This window comes from Zootoca vivipara, chromosome 3 (assembly GCF_965207765.1).
Source record: "Zootoca vivipara chromosome 3, rZooViv2.hap1.1, whole genome shotgun sequence".
NCBI classification, from domain to species: Eukaryota; Metazoa; Chordata; class Lepidosauria; order Squamata; family Lacertidae; genus Zootoca; species Zootoca vivipara.
The window spans coordinates 99538509-99555254 of NC_142586.1; the positions used below are offsets into that span (position 1 = coordinate 99538509).

General features: G+C 41.3%; 1 protein-coding gene across 1 annotated transcript in view; it reads left to right on the forward strand.

The window, feature by feature from the left end:
- Nucleotides 1-16746, forward strand: part of CAMKMT (calmodulin-lysine N-methyltransferase) — a 231503-nt gene that overhangs the window by 178673 nt on the left and 36084 nt on the right. Inside the window, exons 4-7 of the mRNA XM_035111192.3 lie at nt 13-73; nt 5676-5730; nt 6832-6895; nt 13357-13417. Of these exons, the coding sequence (XP_034967083.1) occupies nt 13-73; nt 5676-5730; nt 6832-6895; nt 13357-13417 (241 nt within the window). The remainder of the gene's footprint in view (nt 1-12; nt 74-5675; nt 5731-6831; nt 6896-13356; nt 13418-16746) is intronic.

The following is a 16746-nucleotide window of genomic DNA, read 5'->3' on the forward strand; positions in this document are numbered from 1 at the left end:
CTCTCTTTTTAGGTATCTGGCCTTCTGAAGAGGTACTAGCTTACTACTGCCTGAAGTACCATGAAGTGTTCAGGTACAAAAGCAACCCATAAAAGAACCTTTCCAATCCATTAGTTTTATTATATTTGCATAGGAAAGATTGCTATGATTTAAGTCGTCAGATTCTGTTTTTAAAAGTTCAAGGTGAAAGCATGTTGCTCTTAACAAAGAATTTGGAGCTGCCGTTGGGTACTAATATTGCACAGCAAGCTTTCTGCTATATGTCAAAGACTTTTGATTTCCACTCAAGGCGTTTTATTTCACTTTGATTTTTGGGAAACAAAAGTGAGGCGTCAATCGATCAGCACTGATTGTGAAGGTCAGGGGAAAAACAAAAGGCATCTGTTACTGAGTTTACTCTTACTTCTCTTCTGAAAGTCAGTAAAGTATTGTCTGGGAAAGTATATCATAGTTTTAAAGCAGAGCTTTGGCACCAGAATATTTCTTGCACTCTCTGCATGCTTTTTACTATTGTTTTTCTGTATATTTTTCATATTTCGGTACCAGAGGCTTACAAGGCTCCCCATCTAGACATGCTGGTTACAGTACAGAACATGTAATAGATCGAGCTTCTTGGCCTTGCTGGGCTTAAGAAATGTGTACATGGTAGAATCCCAGAAAATGAGGGGCATTTAAGATGTGGCATAGGGTTAAGCAGAAGCAGGGCAATTTTTGCAGCCATCTCCCTGCCCTATTATTCAGTTGTTTTGAACGGGAGCTACAGAAGACCACAAATATGCTCTTGCTTGGGAGAAATGTATCTGTATTTCTAAGTCAACATGGTCAATAGTATGCTTAGGGATTTAGGGATGCAAATATATAGAACATTTGGGTGCTTGTCATAGGCCAGCTATGGGGATCTGGTGACCATCCATATGTTATTAGGTGGCAGCACTCATCAGCTCCAGCATGGCCATTTGAGTACCACAGGGTCTCCCCCCTTACCGTGAAGACAGATTAGCCTCCTCCTCCTCCTCCACCTCCTCCTCCTCCTCTAAAAAAAGGTGTGGGGGATGTCTCCATCATTCTCCAATAATGGCACTATATCTGATCATTCATTGAGATGGGGGTGCCAGCTGGCAACTGACCAAAGGAGCTCTATTACTGCCACAACTGGCGATGCTAAAATGAAGATTATTTTAAGAAAGAAGAAGAAAAACTGCTGCACCTCTGCCTCTGGAAAACCTCCCAACCTTTCCAAAATTTTCATGCGCAGCGGCCATTTTGGAACTGGGAAGAGCAGCATCAAAAGTCGCTTCTGAGCATGCTCCGCCCAGTTCCAAAATGGCCGCCGCGCCAGAAATCACTTCTGCGCATGTCCAGAGACTCCAGACATGCGCAGAAGGAGCCTCCCCCAGCCGGTAAGTAAACCGGGGGGGGGGGACAAAAAAATCCGTTTTTCCAGCTGGAACGGCTGGAAAAAGGGGGTTTCCCGGGGAATACGGGAGACTTGGCAGCTATGTCCATGTGACAGCCCTTTAGACATTTGAAGATGGCTATCGTATCTCCTCTCACTCTCCTCTTTCCCAGTAGTCATAAACTATAAATAAAACACATTAAAAAGTACCAGATTTCTACAGAAATCACAAGAAGATATATAAATAAAAATACAAAAAGCATATCAGTAACAGCAACAACCCCACCAAAAAAAACCCTAAAACAACACACCAACCCAAGAGTCTGTTCAGCAGCCTCAACGTTTGCAGCTAGAGCCAGTCAGTGACCCACCCTCCCTAGGCCAGGTGGGAAAAGGCCTGGAGAGCAGGGAGCAGGTCTTTCAGGACTCACAGCCAAGATGATCACAGCTAGTATTACTGCAGGAAGTTCACACGGTCAAGTCCCAATATGCTCACTATTCCCATCAAGGTACTATATTTCATACATCATAGCTGCCAAGTTTTCCCTTTTCTCATGAGGAAGCCTATTCAGCATAAGGGAAAATCCCTTTAAAAAAGGGATAACTTGGCAGCTATGTCATACATTAGTAGACCATCTCCAAGCTGCACCTAGGAATCCCATTCAGTCTGCCAACCCCCCTTCGCTACAACTCCAGTGGATTTGTCATACGGGGCCTGACACGATTATGAAAACCTTGTCCTCTGACAAAGACCCAGACCTCCCCGAGCCTGGAGACTCTATCCCATTTCAGCACTGATCTGGAAGACCTTGGTATCCAGGGAGAGACCTCACCAGGCCTTCCTTCAGAAGTTGCCCAGGAAGGGCCCTTGGAATGGACCCTCTGATTCACCTGCAGCAGAAGACTTGCCCCCCCCCCCCACAAAAGGGGAGGCCAAGCTTCCTCCCAGTCTCGGAGAGCATAGTTGTCAGAAATTCCAGGCTCAGCAAAAGAGTGCATGTCTGAAAGCCCAAGGGAACAACTTGAGATTAAGGGACTCCTTGGGAAGAAAGGGCCCCTGAGGGCAGAAGTAAGTGTGCGCAGCTGGTCCTGGATGGAGTCTGAGGGACCAGACTATATAAGCCCTCAGTTGAGGTCTGCTAGCTGATGGACAACCACCACATGTCTTTCCCCTCCCAGGCCACCCTTTCTCAACCGATGGTCCAGACATGGTGTTGGACTCCAATTCCCACCATGCCTAGCCATCCTGGCCAGGGTCAGGTGTGATGGGAGCTGTAGTCCAGAAACATCTAGTAGGGTGTCGGAGACTCTTGCAACCTGTGTTACCTTCTTTGCCCTACCTCTTGACTGCCTTCCCATATTGCTCACCTCAGGATCTCTACTCAATTACTCTGTCCTCTGGACTGTTTGATTCTGGCTTGCTTTGTTGTGCTTGATTACAACTCCTCCTCAACTCTGTTTTCTGGACTGTTGTAATTCAGTTCTCAGCCAGAGGTTGAACTTTTGTGGAACTGTAACTCTCCCGTGGTTTGACTCTACCTCCCAATGGCACAGTCTTTCATTGTCTCTCAAGACAGATGGATGCCAGCAACAACAACAACAACAATAACAACAACAACAACAACAGTATAAATGTAAATTTTCCAAAGGCAAACTTCTACAATGTCCTTGTCATGAGTTTGCTGCAAAACAAAACAAAACCCAAATGAGCATTATACCAAATATCTTGGGTTTCTTGTCCCCCGCATCCCACCAGCCCCCAGTAGCTCCCTATGTGCAGCTACAAGTGCTTGTGTTGAAGCAAAGGTGGTATTCAACTACAATGGTACCTCTGGTTGCTTACGGGATCCGTTCCGGAGGTCTGTTCACAAATCAAAAGCCCGCAACCTGAAGCGCTGTATCTGCGCAGGTGTGTGGCGCGATCTGGCGCATGTGCACATGCACAAAGCGTGATTTAGCGCTACTGCACATGCGTGAGTGGCGAAACCCGGAATTTCTGGTACTTCCAGGTCGCCGCGGGACACAACCTGAAAAAATGTAACATGAAGCAAACTTAACATGAGGTATGACTGTAGTCCTATTTAAATTATTAGACCTACCTTACTCGTGTTCATTAATTTCAGTGGGTCTACTCTGAGTAAAATTTAATTGAATCCCATATCTTTCAGACATCTCCTTTATGTTTGAAATGAATAAACAAACCTTATCAAAACTTACAAAACATCGCTCCCATACTGATGTGTATCTCTGTTGTTGTTGTTTGAATTTATATACAGTGGTGCCTCGACTTACGAATTTAATCCGTTCCGAAGGCACCTTCGTAGGTCGAAAAATTCGTAAGTCGAAAAGCGCCATTGGAAACGCGATTTCCCATAGGAATGCATTGGAAACGGAAAAATGCGTAAGTCGAAGCAGCCCTATCTAAAAATTCGTAAGTCGGAAAAAACCCTATGTAAAACCACCGCGGTTTCCTTTCGGATGTCAAGACACTCGTAAGCGCGCAGTCATTTGCCCCATTCGTAAGTCGGAAAATTCGGTTGTCGAGTAGTTCGTAAGTCGAGGTACCACTGTACCACCCTATACCCGGAGGTCTCAGGGCAGTTCACAGAACAAAATCAAAATATAAAACCACAAAATATATAATCAAAATAAAAACAACAACCCAATAACCCTCCTCCCAAAAAAAACCCACAGTTTATAAGGGCATAGGATGTCAATCAAATCTACTGAAGGCCTGGTTAAAAAGGAATGATTTTGCCTGGCACCTAAAGGTGTATAATGAAGGCGCCAGGTGAACTTCCCTGGGGAGAGCATTCCACAGACAAGGAGCCACTGCAGGGAAGGCCTGCTCTCGTGTTGCCACCCTCTGGACCTCTCAAGTAGGAGGCACACATAGAAGGCTCTCAGGAGATGATCTCAGGGTCCAGGTAGGTTCATATGGAAAGAGGCAGTCCTTGAGGTCCTGAGCCATTGAAGGCTTTATAGGTCAAAACCAGCACTTTGAATTGGGCCCAGAAACTAATTGGTTGCAAGTGCAGTCGGACCAGGATCAGTGTAATATGCTCAAACCGTCTACAATGAAAAGTTAGCCTATGTTATTACTGGTTGCTCCTTAGTTATCTCTTTCATGAGGAGGCTCACAAAAGCTTAGCCCTAAACACTTTTAGGAGTGATCTAACAACTTTATTTATTTAGCAATTTTATGAAAATACTTTTATTATTTTTGTTTGTGTGGTTTCCATTCTAGTATATTTTATGCTATACAATATAACTCGTAACCTGCCTTGAATTATTTTTATCCACCAAGTGTTTTAAATATCCCAGCAAATGTCTATCATGAAATGGTATTTTCTTGCTTACATGCACTCTAGGTTGTAGCTGCCAATGAACTTTGAAATAAATTAATAAAAATGTGCACATCAGATACTTAGCATTCTCATTTGTCATCTTTAAGGAAACAACTGATGTTGCACAAACTTTTTGATTTTTACTCTATGGGCACCGGTCAAAGCTTACATACTTTTGAACAATCCCACAGATATCAACGGGACTTTCTTAAAAGCAAATTTACTTAGCACAAAGCAGTTGTGCTAAGAGGTTTTTTTAAAAAAACAAAACAAAAAACAACTAGGCTCTTTTGTAGGCCTGTTGTAATTAAAGTGCTAATTATGAGCTAAGTTTTCCACCTGCGCATAGCAAAGAAAGAAAAACACACACACAGCTGAGGTGTGTACTTTATTTTAAATGTTAGAGTTTCTGTTACAAAATTTCAACTATTTCATTCTATAGTTCTCCAGAGGGTGGGAGCAAGAGTGAGCGCGAGAGAAATTATATTAATTCTTCCATTTACTTGTCTAACTGTTTTTTGAACGAATGAATGTGAATTAACAGTGTTATCCTTTCCTAACAATTATCTTTCGTTACTCTAGCTAGTTTAGTTCTAAAAGACAGTGCCATTGACAAGGAATGGTTGCGGGGGGGGGGGGGGGAGGGAGAGAACCTTCTCAGATTTTTTTTTTCTCCAGCTCAGCGGTGGTAATGTTGCAGTGAGCACTAATGAGGGAACCCCCACTGCTTTGCCTGCTTTGTGACTTTTCTATTTCATAATTATTTTTAAAACGCAAAACGACATGAGGTAGCCCGGTCATGCCTCTGCTACTTCCTGGTATACCTCGGCGCCGCACTACAGATAGCAATTTGTTCTTGTAACATATATGTCTCTCTCTGGCCATTTTCGTCTAATTTGTATGGGTTCTACCATTCCTTTTCTCTCTTTCAGGGGCCTTGCTGTGTGTGAGCTAGGGGGTGGCATGACATGCTTGGCTGGGCTTATGGTAGGTCTTTTCTCAATTCCAATCCTATTCAGAGGGAGGAACAAAGGGGGGGGGGAAATGTTCCAGTGCCTCCAACTGCTGGGTCAGAGAACTGTCAACAGAATCAGCTGCGGTCAAGCTGCAGAGTCTTGAGAGACCTTCTAGATTGACTTGCTTTCGTATCATATTGATTTTATGGTTGCCTCGATGAGCAGAAACATTTTACCTCAGTGTAGTCAATATCTCTTGTTGTGACATTCCGGGCCACGTACGGCCTGTCTTTCATTGCCATAGCTGAAGCTCCCCCCCCCTCCTCAGATTATAGTCGTCCCCCCCATTTGCTAAGATACAGGAATAGCCTGGCGAATCACAGTTGGAGCACCATGATATAGCTGCTAATGTTTTGCCTGCATTATTACACCAACAAACATGATCCAGAGCTCTCGGTAATTAGATTCTTTTGAATTAGATTGGCCATTCAGGAGCGTCATTCACCATTCTCTGGGTTCTGAGTCATGTATTCAGGAGATATTATGTAGCAGTGCAGTGCATTAGACAAGTTTTTATGTCTCTACAAATAAAAGCATATTGTTACACTGATTGGCATTTGACAAACCTGCCGTTCTTACACAATGTGTCGAGGTTACAGCCCAATGTGCGAGCATGTCAAAGCTCACAAAAAAATTACCCTTACAAAGCCATCTGCCTGCAATGCAAAGTTATATGAAGGGCATCAGGCAGTCAGACAGAAGCAAGCTGAAAGGCAGAGTGACAGCCTCGTATGATGGCTCTACTAGATAAACAGAAGCCCGCAAATGAAAGCCTCTCAGAATACCATCATCCGCTGTCACAATGCAATTACGGAACAGAATGATAGCAAGATAGAGGCTCCCGCAAATGGAATGATAAAAGTATTGACTGATTTGATTGAATGATTAAAATAATGCAGACATAAAATGAAAAAAGATTGAAGACTGTTACAGAGAAATAGGTGAGGAAGCATGATACTGAAGGCTTGTCACTCCTGTCTTCACTTCCACACAGACAAGCATATTTGCTCATTGTTTGCTGTGCTCTTCTCGTTCTCTCTCTCTCTCTCTCTCCCCCACCCCCACCTTCCAGGTTGCTATTTCTGCAGATGTCAAAGAAGTTCTGTTAACTGATGGAAATGAAAAGGCCATCAAAAGTATCCTTATTCAGATAGAAAACTGGTCTGAGCAACAATTGATATAAAAGGACAACAAGGGGTCCATATAATAATATATGCATATGTACACATACCCACTGTAAGTAATTAAAAATATATAATGTTATTAAATAGATTTACAGTGTTCCCTAGGGGGGGGGGAATGCACACTCCCTTTTACATTAAAAAAAGAAGTGTGCTTGTTCTGAAAGAAAGAATCAAGAAACACGATAAATACTGATCCCATGTTATGTAAGTATTCAAGTCAGTTCTGTTTAAAGTTATACAACAGCAGACCTTACATTTCCAGTTTTATGGATTTTCCAGTTGCTGGTCTACTTTACATTGGTTTTGCTTCAAGATATTGACATTTTATATTGAATAGATACTGTATTTTTCCGTATTTATTTAATTTCCCTAAAAATTAATGTCAAAAATTAGGGTGCGTCTTATACTCTGGGCCATCTCCCCCCATTTCCTTAAATCTGAGCCCCCCAAAATAGGGGGCGTCTTATACATGGGGGCGTCTTATAGACAGAAAAATACGGTATATATGTTTATATATTTACCCAGAGTGATATCCAAAATTAGTCATACTCATAGTAGACTCAATTATTTCAGTGGGTCTTCTCTGAGTATCACTTAATTGGATATAATCCCAACGTCTACATTTTGTTTATGTTTAGACCATGTACACATAATATCACTCATAGTAACCTTTCCCTAACTTCATGCAAGATGCATCTCCACTCAGTTCATTACCAACTGCCCAGTATTTCTCTTAAAACAAGGTTTTCAAATACCACTTTTCATTCTTGTATTGGAATATGTTTTATTAAATCTAATTAGTACATATGCAGGTAAACAAATTTGCACTTTAACATGACTGCAAATTATTCCCTCTCAGTTAACTAAGTGTCTACAATAGCATACAAGCTAAGTCCCATAGTGAATATTAATGACTGTTAGAAATTGAGAGGGGAACGCAGAAGGTATCTGTTTGCTTTGGTTCTTGATGATAATGACATTTGCATGTTAAGGGTCTTCATTTAGTGGCGGAATACTGGCATGTCAAAGTTATGGAGAAATCTCTTTGATAGTATTCACAAGATAAGGTCCTTTTTTCTCAATTTTATTTAATTCTGTTGTGAGGTTGTTGTTTTTTTAAGGGAAACAATGTGTGCTTACAGTATGCATAAAATGGTAATGCAAGGATATCGACAATCAGACTTCAAGAACACAGTGCCCTCTTTGGGGGGCCTCAATACAGCTATATCTGTGTCAAATTCTTGGAGAATTCAAAGATGACGGCAGTCCTAGGCACTTATCCCATCTTTTAAGAATGTGACACGCAGATGCTTTAAAATGGGGGTAGGGGTGAAAGGGGAAGAGGATATTTTCCCTCTTATAATATTAAACCAGGAAAATGTTGATTTTTTTTTCTACCTAGCATCTACAGTTTGGCAGGGTGCCATATAGTTATGCATTATACTGTTGCCTTCTCTAGTACCTCTGTAAAAGATGTACGTGAGGAAAACATTTTTAAGAATCAATAGAGTTGAATCAGGATATATTATAACCAACTGAACTTATTTAACTTGGCTGATATTTTGCTTCCACTTTTAGATTTTTAGAATCACAAATTAAGCACCAGACAGCTTTAACAGTATCTCGCAGGTCTATTATAAAGTTTTCTTGCAGTGTCAAAATCCTTTGTCTCATCCAATGATCTATTATGCAAATAGAACTTTTAAAAAAATCAATTTGTGGGAGTTTTGGATTTTGCAAAGCAAATCTGCCGTGACAATCTGGTTGTTTTCTGTTTCTCTATATGGTCAAAATATACTGCTTTGAAACAATCAATTATCAAATATACTTTAGATTAATCACTGCCCATATCAACCCCCTGAATTGCAGCTTAGGACAGAACATAAACAAATATTACTGACTTCACACTTACATGGAAATAACAGAAAATCAGTTGAATTTATTAAATGCTTTAGTATTAACTTGCAAAGCTGTTAAAATGCACAATAACTTCCAATGCCATTGCCAGGATGCTTGAATACAGATTTGCACTCAACTAGAAACTTCCCTAAGCAAATACGTTCCAAAAATTGTCGATTCTGTGATGCGGGGTTACAAAGTCCCTTGTTTTGTGCTCTGCTGTCGAGCTATTACATTAAAATGCCCTTCTTGTTTAAAATTAGAGTTTACCTTTGTTCTTTAAATTTCATTAAAACTTATAAATTATATGCCACTTACTATATACCACACACACACATATATATATACACAATATACACATATAGTCAAAATGGTGTCAACCCAGGAAGAGAGAAAATCACAGTCAGAAGCCGGGAAATCACTAAGCAAGCCTGCTAATTATTCTTAATGGGCAAGATGAACACATTAAGAAACAAATGAATACATCAGCGAAATGTAATTGAAAATCGACCTGGCAATAGTGCTTTGCATCTGAGCATTCACTTTTATATTATCAGCATTGTTATACTTATTATTGTTGCTATTATTAGCATTCTTCATAGAGGATACCTAGGGCTCCTGCTTTTGTGTAGTTTTGAATTTGTTGGTGGTGGTGGGATTTGATTTACCTTTTTACTCCCCCCCCCCAAAAAAAACCCCACTGAGTGTATTGTGTCCCATCAGTCTTTGATGGGTTTATTGTCAATTCATTTGTGAGAGTAATAATTTCATTTACTACAGGGATGTCAAAGCATGTGCTCTCTTAATACAAAATCAATATATATATCAGGTATAAGGAACACAAAAGCCGCCTTTCACATTAACTATTCCAGTTTTTAAGCAATCTCTTTCCCTATTGTATAACATTTAGGGGTACTTTTAACAATAAAACTCCTGTGTGTTGTTGTGCGCCATGCAAACATGAATGTATTCTTTTTAAAACTCTGCCACTGCTCATATAGCACCATGTTATGGCATAAGAAGCTGCAATGTATAGCTGCACCTCCTAATCTGCACTGAAATTAAATTCCACTTCTTAGTAATTGCACTGCAGAGTAACACTACTGTTTTAGTAATGTAGTATTAATGTATTATTTGGTCTTAAAATTGTATTTCCTACTTTTTATAGTTTTATGGCTCTATTAGTAGTCAAATCAATTGCCAAAGGAAAAAAAGGAAATGTGTTAAATATGAGTTTGGTAACGAACCTGAACATCAAATTTGCATTTTCTAAACTTTAATGAAATAATGATCTGAAATTCATACCTTGGCCCAGTCTACAAATTTCTTAGCCAGAGCTCATTCTGAAAGTTATGTGGTATATTTGCACTAATGTAAAGATGGCTGAGAACTTACACATTCACTGATGGAGACTTTCAAAGAGGAAAAATGGTTTGGGGAGCTGCTTAAAAATGATCTGTATTTTAGCTCTTTGTTTATCATGTACTTATGAATTGAAATATGGTATCTGGAAATGTGAGACAAGCTCAGAGTGTATTACAATATCCACAATGCAAACTCCCCACACCAAAAAAACAGTAATATTATAATGTAGCTATATTGTGTATGGCTCTCTAAATAATCTTAGAAAATCTAGGTTTTAAAAAGAAGCTTGAGAACGGATTCTGCAGAATAAAGATTTATGCACTATGTAAAATATGTTGTTTATGATCCTGCATCCAGCTATAAACATATCCTATGTAGAAGTTATTTTGATTTCAGTAACAAATGTTTATGCATGTGTGTAGGATGTAGTTGGATGCAGGTCTGAACCCTTCATGATAACAAAATTATTGAAGGCAATTTTTTTTAAAGTATACAATGTTTTATTAGCGTATGTGCTTAATTAACCAAATAATACATAATTATTTATGAGATTAGTCATGCCCTTTCTTTTCTCTATGATTCGGATCACGGTGTTACACAGAACACCATGGAAACATGTCAAAATAATAATAATCCAAAACCCAGAGGGCTTTTTTAAAATGTATTTTTCATAGCAACAACATTATCTATACTGTTTTGTTACACACACAGAGAGAGAGACACAAATGTCTGTTACGTTCATAAACTTCATTATTATGGCTTTCTGAGCCTCAGTTACTCTCAACGGTGATGCATTAGAGAAATGTGTTTTTCTTTGCAAACACCGCTAATGTGATTTGCAAGCTGCTGCTGCGGCAACTATATCCATGCCACTGCTACAAACACCACTATGCTGGGATTCCCCACAAGTCTATATGTGTCATAATAGCATTGCGTAAACCTTGTATTTCGCACATAAATCGGTGAGAATGGGAATGGGGACAACTCACCTAGGACAACTCACCTAACAATATTGTAACCTCTATGTCAGCACAAGTCTACCTGCTAAATATAAAGCAGCCTGTTGACCTCACATTATATCACTGGTCAACGACATAGCAGGATTGAATTGCTACTCCTGCTTCATACAAAATGCTGCTGTAGCTACTTCAGGGCAAGCCATTTCGCATGTCCATGGTTTTTAAGGCTGGTGTTGAAGGCAATTCAAAGCATGTATGTCTGGAAAGATGCTCTCCTGGTTTTGAGGCTAGGCAGTAATTCTAAACAGAAGTGGGTTTTCTTGAAAGTCATGGGACTGTTTTCCAAGCAAATGGGATGAAGATGGAGGTACTGGATTTCTTCAGGAGGAAGAGTGGAATAACAATTTAATAAACAACAATAATAGGCAGCTTTCAGTAATTTCTCAGTTCACTGGTTCCAATGAGGTAGTGTTGATAGTTTGCCAGGAATGATGGTGAGAAAGGGGAGGCTAACAGACTAATGTATACCCCAAGGTGATTTGGCTTTGGGGTGATTTCTTCTGTAATCCAAAGTACATGTGTTTAAAAGCAAGTTCAGGGGTTGTCAACCTGGTCCCTACCGCCCACTAGTGGGAGTTTCGGGATTCTAGGTGGGTGGTAGGGGGTTCTATGTAAGGTTACCAGATTGTTTTCAAAGAATCCGGGGACACTTTTTTAAAAAAAGAGAAAAAATGTTATTTTTAAAAGTTATTTTAAAAAAGAAGTAATGTATTCTCTTCTGTGGTCTCCTCTGTCACAGGGCCTTCCTCTGGGCCCCGGCCTGCTCTCTTAGAGCGCTAGCCGCCGTGGAGAAGGCTCGGGTCGGGCCTGGGCTCAGCCACGTGTGCTTGCCCTCCCAGTGCTTTCCTACCTGTCCTCCTCAGCGGCGGTAGTGGCAGCAGCGGCGTGGCAAGGTCAGGGATCCCCTCTTTTTTCCTTCTCCCTCTTTCTCTCTCTTCCTTCTCCTTCTCCTCTCCTCCTTCTTCCTGCATCAGCTTCGGGGTTTTCCTAGCCCTGGAGCGCTGCTGGGGAGTCAGCCAAGTGGCCGGGCGCTCTTGGTCCTGGCTCAGTTTAGGTCACGGGGGGGCAGCGGTTCCCCCTTGGCAGTGGTGGCAGCAGTGGCAGTCTCAGCAGCCCGTAGCCAGCCTGGTAGCACAGTTGGCTCTGGCTGGCTTCAGGAGCTGCTCGCTGCCGTGGTGCCCGCCCTTTTTGCCTCCCCGGAAGTCCCCATATGATGTGTCTTGTGCCATTGAACCAATCACACAACATTCATTCCCTACTAATAAATCTACAACACTTAAAATATAAATCCGGGGACATTAAATGAAATCCAGGGACATTCCGAGGACGGCTTTTGTCCGGGGACAGATTTGTAAATCCGGGGACTGTACCTGGGAAACGGGGACGTCTGGTGACCATAGTTCCACTGCACAAGTTGAATCCTCCTCCCATTGAGCACTGGTGGGCGGTGAGGAAATTTTACCATCAAGAAAGATGCATTAGTGGGCGGTAGGTATAAAAAGGTTGACTACCCCTGGGCAAGTATAGCTGACATAAAATGACTTCCATGTATATCTGTTTAAAAGTTAGGGTTCCTTCAGCAACATCTCACATTTGATAGCTAATTATGATACATTTTATCCATTTTACTTTCCATCAGGGACAAAAGTATCCTTGGTGGGATGTCTAAACATTTCTGCAAGCTTGCGATGGGGGTGGGAGGTGCTGCATGCACATCTCAAGTTGTACTCAAAGGTGGATGTCTGCCAGCGCTGTTCATCTCAATGGGGTGCACATTCTGATGCGTATTCCTAACTACAACTAGTCGTTGTGTGTTAGCTCGTCACTATCAATGAAGATCTGGAATGTGATGCCTTCCAGATGTTGTTGAACCACAACTCCCATCAACCTGGACCATTGGCCATGCTGGCTGGGACTGAAGGTCACCACATTGACTTACCCCCATCTGAGCATGATGCAAATGAGCTGCACTGATCCACACTGATTAACCGAGATTAAGTGGCAGCTCTTGCGCATGTGTGCTCATAATATATAATAATGTCTAGAGTTGCAGAAATATTTGCTGTGAAAAATGAGTAGCTTTTGATCCATCAGTTTTACTTTACGGATGATTCTTAACCAGTGCTCTAGATGTCAGTGATATAATCAGAAGAAACCAAAAGAAGTTCAGAGCCCAAGCAGTCTCAAGCTGGTAAGACACTTCTTATGTTTCTTTTACATTGTCTCTGTATGAACTTTTACCCATGCTAAATGAAAGTAGGATGAGGTGCTGGCTCGTTTTCAGATTTGTGCTTGGCTCTCACTTGGAATCAATTTTGTCAGAGAAAAATTATATACCAGTCCAGCATGTATTGACTGAACACTTAGCTTTATGTTAATCCAAACTGCTTTTTCAAAATTCTGAAACATATATTGCTTTGCATGCAGAAGAAAAAGTAACTTGTGCTATACATCATCTACCTTTAGCTACATGCAAAAATGTCGTTTTTAGTACTGGCCACAGTGGTGTAGTGGTAAATTTTGATTGCAGGAGGCCATCATGACAACCCCCATGAACATATCCCAAAGGAGAGTCGACCCATTATTGTTGTTGTTGTTGTTCTTTAGTCGTGTCCGACTCTTCGTGACCCCATGGACCATAGCACACCAGGCACTCCTGTCTTGCACTGCCTCCCGCAGTTTGGTCAAACTCATGTTGGTAGCTTCGAGAACACTGTCCAACCATCTCGTCCTCTGTCGTCCCCTTCTCCTAGTGCCCTCAATCTTTCCCAACACCAGGGTCTTCTCCAGGGAGTCTTCTCTTCTCATGAGGTGGCCAAAGTATTGGAGCCTCAGCTTCACGATCTGTCCTTCCAGTGAGCACTCAGTGACCCATTATTACACATAGGTAAACCCAGAAAGCAGTACACAGCGTAGAATCTTATTTATTAGACACAGCATGACTGCGATCCTGTGCATTGTCTTCTGGGACGAAGGTCATTTGAACTGAGTGGTGCTTCTGACGGCATATAGAGTCAGCTTGTAAGACACATAGAGCTTTAACAAAAGATCTTCAACCAGCTGAAATGCAATCCTTAGCTTTTCGTTAGAAAATGCAAGCAAGCTGCCAAAAAGGGATGCCATTTTAATTGCTAAGTAGAGACCCCTTCAAAGTAGAGACCCCTTCAAGGAAAAGAGAAGAAGGGAGGACCATAGGTCACTGGCAGAACATCTGCTCTGCATGCAGAAGGTCTCACTTTCAATCCTTGACACCTCTGGCTGAGAGGGACTCACGTCTGAAACTACTGAGCTAATAGAACTGACAGAACGATCTGACTCAACTTCCTATGTTTCTGTGGAGTATTCAGTACTACTTGGTTATTTCCCTCATTCTCTGACTATGCTAATCTGCTAATCTGTCACGAAAACTTGAAAACCTCAATAATACCTCATTTGCTTTGCCACAGCAAAGAAGGTCCATCAGTTATCCTTGTGCTCCAGAAAATTACATCATCACTTGTGCTGTGAAAGATGTCCTACACTGGATTCCGCCTCTGCTACTACAATAAAATAAATAAATACTACTCTAACTACTACAACAACTAATAATAATAATAAATACTTCACCGATGGCCATAATCAAACCACTATACTCAGCAGTATTCCTGCTGAAGGATGTGTGAAGAAGAGCGTGAAGAAGCGATCACTAAAATATGTACTTAGCAGACATTACTAAGTGATTCACCGCAAACTAGACATATTTATTTTTCCTCAGGGACTGTTACAGCTAGAGACAAAATACTGGGTGGATTGCCCTTACACTGTAATTAATCTATGTTTAAGAAAGCAGTTAATGTCTGAAGCTACCATATACTAAGTCAGACCATTGTCAGTCCAGGTCAGTATTAGCTATTCTTGCCAAGGTTAGCTCTTGCTACTTGAAGATCATTTTGAATGTAGGTGCTCGTGATTGAATCTGGGTCCTTAGGAATGCAGTGTAATGTACTGTTACTGAACCGTTTGTATCAAAAGATTCAGATGAAAGCCTGTTTGAGGCCGGGAAATGTTTTCTTCCTCTGCTCTAATTGTCTCTCTGCCTTGTTTGGAGGCTGGAACACAACTCAGTGGTAGACCACCTGCTTTGTATGACAAATATGTAGTTTCCAATCTACCTTCTCTGTCCTAGAGCAAGGCTGTTGAAGTCCAGCTGCAGCCTGCTTTGATGTTTGAGGTTAAGGGTCTAAATCAGGCATCCCCAAACTTTGGCCTTCCAGATGTTTTGGCCTACAACTCCCATGAACCCTAGCTAACAGGACCAGTGGTCAGGGATGATGGGAATTGTAGTCCAAAACATCTGGAGGGCCAAGGTTTGGGGATGCCTGGTCTAAATGGAATAGCCAAAAACAATGTTGTATAGGTCAGTTTTAGGCCCATTTTAGTGGGGATTTACTTAATATTTCAGGACGCGGGTGGCGCTGTGGTCTAAACCACAGAGCCTAGGGCTTGCCGATCAGAAGGTCAGCGGTTCGAATCCCCACGATTGGGTGAGCTCCTGTTGTTCGGTCCCTGCTCCTGCCAACCTAGCAGTTCAAAAGCACGCAAAAGTGCAAGTAGATAAATAGGTACCGCTCCGACAGGAAGGTAAACGGTGTTTCCATGTGCTGCTCTGGTTTGCCAGAAGCGGCTTAGTCATGCTGGCCACATGACCCGGAAGCTGTACGCCGGCTACCTCGGCCAATAAAGCAAAATGAGCGCCGCAACCCCAGAGTCGTCCACGACTGGACCTAACGGTCAGGGGGCCCTTTACCTTTACTTAATATTTCAGTTCCAACCTGGAGGCAAAACCATTGGGCAGCTTAAAGCAATTGTTCCTTTTTTATCATATGTACCGAACTTAATAAAATCCCATATCATTTCAGGTGCCAAGCATCCAAAATAAGTGCTTTTCTTAAGACCTTAAACGCCTCTGATTTCAGCTCATTGTGAACAGACCCCTGTTTTGTTTCATGCACACCCATATGTAGGTTTTCAAATTGCCATGTAGTGTGTGCAAGACTTCATCTCTTGTCAAGATTTACAACCTGGTCTTTTAGATATCAATCAAAAGCACATTTTCAACAATGTCCTCATTTACATTTATCTAATGTTTAAGGTCATTTGTGATCATTTGAGTGTATTTCAGCATATGGAATCAGTGAATAATAGATTTCAGCTCCATGCTGTGAAGAAAGATTGTGTTTTTACAAGACATAATGTTGTTTACTGGGTGTTAATAATCACTAATTAATAAACATATCTAGATTTCTAAAATGTTGCATTTTCTGTGATGGAAATGTCAAGTGTTTAACTTGCTGATAGCATTTTCTTCCTTCTCTGCATAAAATAATTTAATTACAGAAAGATGTACAATGTGGTACTGCAATATAGAGCACATTGGTCTTTCCCATTTTGGTACCTATAGATTCCCATTCAACTATTTCATATCAATAAAAACTATTTATAGCATACTCTGTGCTATACTACCATAAAACAGTTTGAATT